Source organism: Vespa mandarinia, chromosome 5 (assembly GCF_050613455.1).
Source record: "Vespa mandarinia isolate Hongniang chromosome 5, ASM5061345v1, whole genome shotgun sequence".
NCBI classification, from domain to species: Eukaryota; Metazoa; Arthropoda; class Insecta; order Hymenoptera; family Vespidae; genus Vespa; species Vespa mandarinia.
Window position 1 is genome coordinate 6,427,501 of NC_140814.1, and position 12,500 is coordinate 6,440,000.

Sequence of the window (12,500 nt, forward strand, 5' to 3'; positions counted from 1 at the left end):
TATATATATATATATATATATATATATATATAGAGAGAGAGAGAGAGAGAGAACTTGTCAAAGCTCCTTGCATTATCTAAGAATCTATATCGCATTAGAAATACCTGACGAGTCCACTCGATGAAATTTTATTAAGATATAAATGTCAGCTCGATGGATATAACTAAATATATTCTTGTAATACTTTGAGTGACGTTTCTAAATAAATGTTTAATAAAATTTCTTATCTTAATTAAGTAATTAAAAATTACTCGATTCGATTTTTGTTTTTCGCACGATTACGAACGATATATAAATATAAATATAATAAAAATAATATTAATAAATATTATGGAAATCAATGTTTAATCATACGAAAACATAACGATCAATGAGACTTTATTTTAGACATTATCAATGACAGATAAATACATGATTAATTCAATATCCTATAAATAATTGATTGATGATATTTCAATAATACGTCAAAGAACGTGAGAACGTGTAAAAATATCACTTGATATTGTAATATTTTCTAATAAATTCGTATAAGGGTAAAATCCCCATTTATCTTTCGATACATTGTCCAAAACTTCCGGCATAATGGGATTGTTACTAAATACCGTTGATATTTAATTCCGCCTACTTAATGAAGCGATTCGTTTGACGTCACCTCCGAAAAACGTATTTACATGTCGGCGAAAAATGAGTCGGGGCGTGTAAAAGGAGGATGCAAGTGATAGATCAACGAGAAAATATATGTGAGGGAGAAAACGGAAGAGAGAGAGAGAGAGAGAGAGAGAGAGAGAGAGAGAGAGAGAAAGAAAGAGAGAGAACAGAAGGTATGCTTAAAAGGACGTGGCAATATCTCGAGGCGGCCAAAAGAGGAGGCGAAGGAGGTGACGAAGAGAGCGTGATGAAGGTCGGAAAGTAAGGGGTGGATCTTGCTTTATCGGGGTTTGCACGGCTAGTTAGACGTTGGTATTAAATGCAAATGCCAGGCCGCATTTAAATTTCAGATGCAATTAGATTCATTTACTCACGCTGGCAGGTGGAGTGGGAGGTGAATGAGAATTCCACCGCGAGAGTGGTTCGAAAGAGAAAAAGAATGAGTAAGTGAGAGAGAGAGAGAGAGAGAGAGAGAGAGAGAGAGAGAGAAATGAAAAGCGCAATTGTTGAACTTTATCAAGAAAATTTCAAGAGAGAATCTATATCGCGATGAAAATTTAACGAATATAGCCAAGGTTCCCGTTGACGAATGGATTCTGCAAGTAAGGGACTGTCCTTTATGAACGTCGACGAGTCTTCCGACACTTCGTCGAGAACGACGACATCACGATTCAAACGTTTTATGATTAGCGATAAGCGCTACTTTATTCGTCATAGTAACTTGACATTTCGTCCTGAGACTCGATAATCGATACTTAAATACGTAGAAACGTAAAGAGAACGAGATACAGATATGAAGGATTAAATATAAATAGATAAATAATGTATTTTTATATCAAATATGTATGTAATCTAGAAAATTGTATCTGGATTAAATCAATTTTATAAACGTTATTATTAATAACAAATTGACGTTACTATTGGAATTGCAAGAAGAAAATTTCTCTTTTGAGAATTTAATCCTTCGTCTCTCTTTTTTTCCTTTTTATCGAAATATAGTGCGAAAGGAATTAGAGAATAGAAAAAAAGATCGAAGAATTTCGATTAAGACATCGACGTCCTTTTCAAGTCGGTTTTTTTCCCTCCCCCCTCTCTTTTTCTTTTTCTCTTTTTTTTCTTTTTTTTTTTTTTTTTTTTTCTCTCTCGAATAAATTCATCCATTTTGCCGGTTTTAGCTCCGATCTCGAAGACAGATAATACGGAGTGTAAGTACGATAAAATCAGGGATAAGCTGTCGGATCGATATTATGCAGCTTGACTACGTCATTTATGGACACGCTCGCTAGTCGAGACCGCAGAAAGACGGCTGAGTCACAGAGAACGTTATTCCCATAGGTAGAAGTAGAGTAAAAAAAAGGGGTGAGAAGATGGTATTGGGTGATGATACGACGTGGTTGAAGATGTCGCACAAATTCAAGCGAACAACTACCATTCATCGATTTATTGTTAGACCGAATCATAGAATTTGCGAGGAACTTATAAAATTTTTAATAATGAAAAAAGAAAAAAAAAAAAAAAAGAAAAAATAAAAAAGAATCAGAAAATATTCCATTACAAAATGTTATTAGGAGTATCTGATAAAATAATCAAATTTATTTTGAATCAGTTCAGGTCAAATTAAAAATCTAAAATATCTCTCGTGATCTCTTATATTCCGACAAAGAATAATTTCCTTTTGAGATCACATTTATTTCGAGATTTTAAGGTAGCAAAAGTTTTCCTCTTTTTCTTTTTTTTTCTTTCTTTCTTCCTTTCTTTCTCTTTTTTTTTTTGCTTTTTTCTTTTTTTTTTTTTATCTTTTTTCAAACAATTTTACGAAAAGTAATGAGTCGTTACAAAACACTTCTCTTATCTAAATTCTCCTGCATTCTGTTTTTTCCTTGAGCTACGTTACTTCTTATTGATAAATAATTCAATATTATGCTTGTACGCTATAACACGCGGTACATCCTGTACAAAAACCGATAATTATCATCAAGCGAAACCATGAAATAATTCAGATAAAATATTTCATACAAAATTGCTGATACGTAGAATTAATTTCTCTGTCTCACTTTGTCTCTCTCTCTCACACACACACACACGCACACACTTTATGTAAAGTAGATATTGAAACTTGTAAATAAAAAATTATATCAAATAGCAATACCTACTTATTGGTTCAGTCCATATATGTCCATATTCTATTTATACATATAAATTTCATGAAAAGGTAACGCGGCTCTCAAGCGTTTAACGCCACGGCAGAATGAATTTAAACGGTGTTGTTAGTTCGCCGAGTTCGTGCATTAACTACAGCTCCGTTTCCCCCTCCCCCGCCCTCTCACTCTCTCTCTCTCTCTCTCGCTCTTCCTCTCGCTATCTCCCTCTTTCTCTCATTGTTTTCATCTCACTCCAACCATCGGGCCTTTTACATCTCACGGTCGTCGTAAATCTCTTTGGTAGAAGAGAGTGTTGGCTACGAGGTGCATCCTACCTCTCGTCCGTTCGTTGCAACAACGTTGAACCCGTCAACTACGTCCGCAAAACTTTATAAAGTGTTCGCAGGGGGCAGGAAAAAAAAAAGAAAAAGAAAAAAAAATGAGAAAAAGAGAGAGAGAGAGAGAGAGAAAGAAAAAAAAAAGATAAAAAAGAAAGAGAGATAAAAAAAAAACAGAAGGGAAGACAAAGTCAGAGTTCGCAGGTTTGGAAGTTAGGAGATTGGAGGAAAAGAGAGAGAGAGAGAGAGAGAGAGAGAGAGAGAGAGAAAGAGAGATACGCCAAAGGTAAACGTGGCACGCGTTTGAAAGGAGGGGGTCGTAAGGTTGGGGGTTGATTCTGGAGGCTCAAGAAAACTTTTCAATCCTACGTCCCTTGGTAGCTCGCACAGTCTAGAACCTTCAGCTTTTTTCGCTTCGTTGAACACGTCCGGCTACGTACGTCACTTTCCTCTTTCTCTTCTCTCTCTCTCTCTCTCTTTCTCTATCTCTCTCTCTATCCGGCATCTTCTTTTTTAGCTCACCGCACGAGAGCCACTTTCAAATTGGGCACTCCGCCAGAGAAGTCAATATTTCGTTGAGGAAACGCGTCTCAGTATAATGATCGTTCTTTTCTCTCTCAAAGCTTTTCTAAAATGAGAGAGAGAGAGAGAGAGAGAGAGAGAGAGAGAGAGAGAGAGGTTCATAGTTACTTTGTTCCTCGAATTGTCATAAAAAAAAAAAAGAAGTATGATTTCAATTATCTGTCGATGAAATATCACATAGAATTCATCCTATTCCTTTCACTAAAACACATTATAGTTCTCTTACTCTCAAAATTAATCAAAAAGAATTAAATAAATGTATCTTTTATACGAAAGTAAACAACGTACGATGATAACCTACTCGATATGATATTCTACTTTTATGAGGGAACAATAATGGAATGAATACTTTTTAATTTTTCATTAATGATATATCGTCTTAGAAGGAAGCTGCATCTCTCTCTCTCTCTCTCTCTCTCTCTCTCTCTTTCTCTTCTTTTCTCTATTCTATTTCATCGAACATAGTAAGTAACTACTTGTCATTTACTGACACATCTGACCGCGAATGCATCTTAATGAGAAGTGCTGCGGTATGCACAGACGCAATTAATGTCCGTCTCACTTACTCTTCCTCTGACTATCCCATTTACTCTCACTATCTCCCTCTGACTATCCTTCCATCTCCCTCTTCTTCCCTTTCTCTCTCTCTCTCTCTCTCTCACTCTCTCTCTCACTCTCTCTCTTTTTCACCCTTATCCTCCCTTTTACGAAAATGAACTAAATGACAAAAATCTTGATGATTTGATAGTATTCATACGATTTTTGACCTATTAATCATAATACCCACGATAGAGAATTATATAATCTCTTTTAAATGATTTAATAATTAATAAAATTAATAACGCATCAATTTGAAAACTGAATGATTTCATATCTTTTTCTAATGTTCGACATTTATATAATTTTTCAATAAAAATGTCATAATATCGAAGTAAAGCTAATTATATATATATAAAAACATACATGCTCGCGCGTACACACACACACACACACACACACGCACACACAAATACACATTGTCTCATTTATCACGAAAAATCGGAATATCTTCTAAGAAATTAAACTAACATAAACAATTCTTTTACAGATTTGTTGAATACGAAGGAGTACATCACATTATGCCAGTTTTCTTTTTTCTTTTTTGGAACTCAAGCGATGGAAAAAATCTCAAAGTCAAATTCATTTTTTAAAGTTGAGAATAATCTGATAAGACAAATACAACAACATGCCACATGTGAATATCTACTATCATAAAATATTACAAATTATACTATAAGTTTATAAATTATATTGTTATAAGCATAATATAAATTATATTGTTACAAACATAATGTAAATTATATTATGATAAATAAAGATTGAACTTCTCAATAAATAAATTTCGTTTAGTTATATCTGTAATTCGAGAAATATATAGAAATATAAGAAGTTCATTCTTTGTTAACAGTAAGTATTAGTACATAAATATTATACAATAGTATTATATAGTATTATATAATAGCGCAATTTATAACATAATGAAAATATTCATATAATTATCAAATGCAATGTATTCATCATGTAATATTAATAAAAATACAAATAAAAATGTTTAACTCGATAAAAAATCCAATGTATTCTTTATTAAATCCTACTACTCTTATCCTTATTCAAACAATTCATCGTTCTATTTCAAATATTCGACAAAGCGTAACTATTCAAGTAAATCAAGATTTGTATCAGGATCACAGAATGCGGAAAGAGGTGGCACACAAAATCGTGCCACCTCCTGGCAAGCAATTATCTCCTGTTAAAAACTTTAAATTAAGGAGAGCGCGAAAAAAATTTCCCGCAAATCTGAAATTGTATCAGGATTACATGACGCGAAAGGAGGTGGCACGCGAAATCGTGCCACTTTCTGATAAGTTATGTTCTCCTATTCAAAAAAAAGCAAATTCTGGACAACGTGAAAATTTTGCACGAAAAACGAGATCGTGTGTCAGGATAACATGATGCGAAAGGAGGTGGCATGCGAAATCGTGCCACTTCTTGGTAAGTTATATTCTCCTATTCAAACAAAAATCAAATGACTGACAACGCAGAAAAAATTTCCTGAGTTTTGTGTCAAGATCATATGACGTGTAAAAATGTTGCCATGAATGTGGCAAAGTTATGCCACTTCATAGTATGTTCTCTTATTTTTTGGAAAAGAGTGTAAAGTGACAGGATTTAATGAAAAACACATTGGATTTTTTCATATTAAATATTTTTATTGGCATTTTTATTATCAATGAATAATCAATACATTATATTGGATAATTATATAAATATTTACTTTATCATATAAATTGCAATATAATACATTATAATAATACTATATACAATAGATAAACTTCCTTCTTGCTTTTCAAACTACAAATGAAATAAATGAAATTTATTTCGTCAGAAGTTTAGCCATTATTTACAAAATGCAATCTATAATATAATTTATAAACTTATAATATAATTTATAGTATTTTATAATAGTAAATGTCTTCATGTGGCATGTTGTTGTATTAATCCCATTTATTCCCATTAATCCAGATATTATCAAATTATGAAAAGAAATATATATATATATATATATATATATATATATATATATATTTGCCTTTGAAATTTCTTCCATCGCATGATATGCCCTTCGTATCAAATAAATCGATAAAAAGTAGTTTTCACTACATCACAGGATATAACAATTTTTCAGGATAAATGGGCTACGTTATTTGCATATAATTAATATAAATCTGATATAAATATTTATATCTATATACTTTAATAACATTAAAATTATTGAGAAAAGATTAATAGTAAAAAACAAAACAAAACAAAACAAAACAAAAAAGAAAGAAAAATACAAAACAATAAATGAATCGATTAACAAGTAAGATTCGTGATTAGAGGGATTATTACACGAAGAGAGACGTGCATTATATCAAATCGATGATGTTAGCCCGTATTCGAAATCTAGCATACACAGACGATCTCTGATTGAAACGCGGCAAGTAATTTCCGGTTATTTGGCGCATACGGTTATGGTTAGAATGCTCTGCATTAGGCTGTCGGCCATGATGCCAACAACATTTGATACGACGACACGAAACACCGTCCATCCAGCACAATTCATTTCCACTCGATGCATACGTGCCTATTGATACGGACGGAGTGAGGACCAAGTTCCGAGAGAGGCAGAGCAGAGAGAGAAAGGGAGAGATAGAGAGAGAGAGAGACAGAGAGAGAAAGAGGGAAGGAGAGAGAAAGAGAGAGAAAAAAGAGAGAGAAAGACAAGAGATGAGAACAGAAGAGAAGCTTCATTTTACGTTGCAATCTCGAGCAACCGGTGAATGAAGATGATGCTTTCATCGATGTTATCTCGTCGTTGAACGTTCAGATGATAGCCTATTTTCTTCTCGAGAGTTCCTTGACGAGGAGAAAAAAATGTCTCTTTCGATGTATGCGTGTTTGATTACTACTGTATATCACAAGCTTGGCAGTCGTTAAGTGAAATAATATATATATGTATATATGAGTTATTTCTTCTTTTTTCTTAAGGTAATACAAGTCCATTGACCTTTAATATTATAAAAAATTCACAGAAGGTATTTTAATTTAACATTTTATTGGATTTAAAAGAAAGAAGAACGAATTGATTTACTCATATAATTATCAAAAAATAATTGCTCGATTATGTAATACGCTTTGTATAAATATTAATCACACATATAATAAGATAACTTACGTTTATAAGATCCAACTTCTCGTCGTCCAATCTGCAACAAAAGGATGTAAAATGTGTGAGCGAAGAAACGTAAAATCGTGATGAAATTCACAGGTTTGAAGGGATTTAGAGAATGAGTGGGGGAGAGAAAATTGACGTTCGAAATATAATGTAATAAAGTTAAGTCTTGATAACATACAAGGTGACTCTTATTCGACAACCAACCCCGACTAGTATAAAAGCAGGAGACCGTTTTGGTTCTCTAGCGTTAACCAGCCAATTTTGAAAGTTCGCGGTGAATCAACGGACAAACTAATTTACCAACTAATTTTCGAAATAGGAATTCCAAATGAGAAGGTCGCCCGACGCGTTTTGGATGCACGGATACCTAACTCCACTCACAGAAAACTACTTTTGAAAGACAAGTTACATCGTGACTCTTCCAACTCACTTTCTCTCTCTCTCTCTCTCTCTCTCTCTCTCTTTATTTCTCTATATCGCTTTAAATGCGTGATATCTTCGTTTATAAGCCAAAGGTTGAACGAGTACTAAATATTAACTTATTTCGTAAAAGTTATATAAAGAAAAATAAATTTTAAACGTAAACATCTGGAAAGACGCGATATGAACGATTACGTATAACGAGACACCATATATATATATATATATAAAACCAAACTCTAATAAATCTTTATTGTTTTAGATTGTTATCCATGGAATCGATCGATCTAACGATATTTTGATTTTATAAGATTAATTCGATGTTTTTAAATTGCTCCTTTCTATTTCAGATATAAAAAAAAGAATTCTAAATTCTTTCGGAAATTTGTTAAGTATAACTTAATACCCATAATAAATGAGTAATTTATTAGAACTCGATTTCGAACGGGCAAACTCGACGTTTGTTAATCAAGACAAATGATGTCTGACTAAAGCAAATCGTATCTTCTTCCTTCTAACCCATACTTCACCTTCGTTCGTCCTCGATGAGGCGGTTTCCTTCTTAAACAACTAATTCCTCGATTAACATTTTAATTATCTCGCACGAGACACGAAAGTTCGAGAGAACGTTCCCTTAAGCCTTAACGAGGGAAGAAGATTAGAGTGTCGTTAGGGTAGGCGAGCCTACCTTCTTCTTTCTCTCCCTTTCTCTCCTCATCACCCATCTTCCATCTCTTATAGTCGTCCGCGAATCTAATTTGGGCTTAACGTAGCGCGATATGAGTCCTCGGGAATAATTTGTCGCGCGGCTCCTTCAACGTCAAGGAGAACGAATTTACAAATAACTTTGAAGAGAAACCTTCAAGAATCCTGCAAATTCGGTGAAAAAGACAACAAAAGTCTTAAGACTTAATTAGACTTAATATATATATATATATATATATATATATATATATATATATATATATGTATTACACTACTGCATTATAAATTGTAATAGAAACGACGCGATATATAAATTTATTATTATTATAAATATGTCTGTCAAATTTTTCTCCAGTTTAAAATACAAATTGTGTATATTCTTCTTATTTATGATATCTTCTTTTATACGATATATAAAATAAAAATGTCATTCTTATGTATAAAAAAAAAAAGGATCTTTTTTTTGTATTGTTTTTTTTTCACTTTTTTTTCTTTTTTTCTTTTTTCTTTTTTCTTATTGAATTAATCCCTTCTTATAATCTTTCTACTTTCGTATACGGCAATTTTCTATGGGCAAACACGAAAGGACGATTATTCTAATATACATGACAGAGACAAATCACTTAATATTCGTCATACGCGTCATACTCATGATATATTAGAATCCGCTAAAGCGGGCTACGCTCGATGCGTTAGCCGCAACTCGAATACGTAGATACGTACGAACGTAGTACGTAGATACATGGGTAGGTAAGCGCTGGGGTGACGTAGGTATATAGGTATATATATATATATATATATATATATATATATATATACACGTTCACTACGGTTAAATGGATAATCGAAATTGCCCTTAATCGTCGCACGAATATTCGCAGGTACGCTTTAATAGATCCACGATGGATAATGCAAGGGGATCTCCTAGCAGTCTGTTATAAAAATGATCAAAGATCAAATTAAATTATCAATTATCGATTCTCTTATCTCGATTTTAATCATTTAAAGATGAAAGAAAGAATAATTCAAGCGAAGCGAATTTCAAGCTATCGAATCAGAGAAGATCTACGTGTATATTTACATAAAGCACAAAATGTTTCTCGATAATACGAGAGAGAGAGAGAGACAGAGAGAGAGAGAGAGAGAGAGAGAGAGAGAGAGAGAGAAAAAGAGATTCGATTATCGAATCTCTCTATGGAGTTTTCTTTTCTATGTTATTCCTTTTTTCTTTTTTCATTTTTCTACGTTTTAAAAGCAATCCCATCCATCTACCCTCGAGCAAAGTTAAAGGCGAATTTTCACGAGGTCCATCGCGAAGACTGTCTACTCCGCCCCCCCCCCTCATCCCTAACGCAGGGTCACAGCACGTAAAGTACACAGTAAAGAAATGGGTCGCTCTTGGATGGGACGAGGGTTAAGGTATAGTTGTAACTAGAGAGTTGGCTTATCTTACACGAACTCATTTTCTCTGTTATAAAAGCGAGCGACAGATAGAAAGATAACTATGTCTCTGTCTCTCTCTTTCTCTCTCTCTCTCTCTCTCTCTCTCTCTTTCTTTCGTCGATTGTAGAGATATAATATCCGATCGTAGACGTGATTTTAAAGCAAATCTTTCTTCATAGAAATTGTCGCGAATGAATGAGACAAGATAAATTCAAAAAGAGTGGGGAGGGGGAGGGGGAGGGATGGTAAACAGTATCTTCGATTCGGATTCTTTTAATTCTCAAATTTTTTACCACCCCCCCCCTTAAATATTCCTTTGTTCGAACGAAATTTTCGAACTTATCGATAAGATAAAAAAAAAAAAAAATAAATAAATAAATAAATTATATAATTATATACAGAAAGATTTATATAAAATACTATTTGTTTCATTATTACTTGAAACTTGTTTCTTATCAAATAAAAGATAGCCTCTATTTTCTATATTTCAATATATTGAAGGTGAACTTAAAAAAAAAAAAGAAAAAGAAAAAGAAAGAATTTCGAAATGAAGACAAAAGAAAATGCGATTAAAAATTACGCAACAATTTACTTTCTTTTCGCTCACTTTTTATCATCTTCATTTAGTTACAATCTTTTTCCTCTCTCTCTTTCTCTCTCTCTTTTTATATACCTATCTATCTATCTATCTATCCATCTATCCTTTTCTCTTTCTCAAACATACTGAAGTTTTTCTCCCAACCCATTCTCGTCTCGACCAGCCGAGCAATTTGCAGTTCTGCCGGGTGGTGATTAAGATGCTTAATCTGTAGCCGAGCAAATGGTCTATCCCGTGCCACCTCTCCTTTCTCCCCTTTTCCTCTTTCATGTCTTTCTCGCAAAGCTTGAAAGTTAAAAAAAAAAAAAAAAAAAAAAAAAAGAAAGAAAATCCTAAAGTTTCAGAAATACATCTCTTTATCTTTTTTACCCTTTTGGTTTGAAAATTCTACGTACATATATATATATATATATATATATATATATATATATATATATACGTACGTATATTTACTTACATACGTTGGAAACACGCAATGCTAGCCATAAAATATTTTAGGATCGTTTACCCTCTTTGAGGGGAGAAAAAAGAGGAAGCAAAAAGAATAATGCAATTTTTATGAAGAACATTAATATCGCAATGTAATTTTAAAGTTACACGCTTATATAGATGCCTGTCGTATTTGTTTCTTTTTTCTTCCTTTTTTCTTTTACTTCTTCTTTTTTCCTTCTTAATTTCATCTCATTTTTTCTTGTCACAAAATCAATTATTAATCGTCACGTATTAAAATGTTTGCTAAAAGAAAAAGAAAGAAAAAAAAGAAAAAAAGGAAAAAAAGAAATATGAAAAAAAAATATGAAAAAATATTATATTTAATAAATATTATATATGTGATAAAACCGTAAACATTACAATCTAAAGAGCTATGTTTTTCTCTTATACTTCATTTTTTCCAAAGTCTTATGACTTATTACTTCTTTTTTTTTTTTCTTTTTTTTAGTTCTTGATCATTCTTACCTCTATCCTCTACCCTCTAGCCACACACACACACACACACACGCACACAAAAGAGTAGCACATTGACCCTACGCTTTCGCCATTGTTGGTTTTAGCTATACGCGCTTTACGACTTTTCTTTCTAGCTAATCTAAACACTCGAAAGAAAAAAAAAAAAAGAAAAAAAAGCAATAAGCGCAACGACACATGAAAAATATCCTTAGTTTCGCAAAACTTTTATAATTAATAGAATATATATTATATTAATACAAGTTACATTATAACATATTTATAAACATGGAAAAAAAAAGAGAGAAAATGAATCATCGTTTAACATATAAAATATAAAAATATCAATCGTAATAGCAATTAAAATAAATTCTTCAAATCGATAGACGCAATAAACAAATAATATTACAAATGATCGTTGATACGAAAGCAAAGATCCTTAACGATTAATCCTCATTTACCCTTATATCTAATACATAGGCAGTTTACGTATAGCGTTATGTTCATTAGTTAGCCACGTTATTACGGCAATATTTGCATTGCCTATCCATAAACTGTTCAGTGATAATCAATCGTTAATTTGGTAACGAACCTGATCTCTGTTGAAAAGCAACCCTTAGATAAGAGCTAACCATAGAGACGATAAATTAACCATGAAGCCTTTTAACGCGTCATCGCCATAGTCGTCGTAGTCATCGTAGTCGTAGTCATCGTAGTCGTCGTAATCGTAGTCGTCGTCGTCGTCGTCGTCGTCGTCGTCGTTGTCGTCTATCTTGAAAATTGACTCTTCTACAACAACGTGTTCATGGAAGCGTTGACTTAGGATAATTACGAGGCCAGATGAGAGTATGATAATTAGTCGTGAAAGCAGAAAGAACGAAAGAGAGAGAGAGAGAGATGCAATGTAGAAGATAAGAATGATA

The 12,500-nt window shown here is 32.8% G+C and overlaps 1 protein-coding gene across 5 annotated transcripts in view; it reads right to left on the minus strand.

Moving 5' to 3' along the window:
- Invadolysin (leishmanolysin-like peptidase, invadolysin) overlaps positions 1 to 12,500 on the minus strand; it is a 254,307-nt gene that overhangs the window by 48,990 nt on the left and 192,817 nt on the right. For 3 of the 5 annotated variants that reach the window (XM_085657065.1, XM_035866704.2, XM_035866709.2), the window contains exon 4: positions 7,467 to 7,497. The exons of 1 other annotated variant lie outside the window; for it this stretch is intronic. In XM_085657065.1, the coding sequence (XP_085513191.1) occupies positions 7,467 to 7,497 (31 nt within the window). Of the gene's footprint in view, positions 1 to 7,466; positions 7,498 to 12,169; positions 12,284 to 12,500 lie in introns of those variants that run through there. One more of the 5 variants, XM_085657066.1, reaches the window with a different exon arrangement.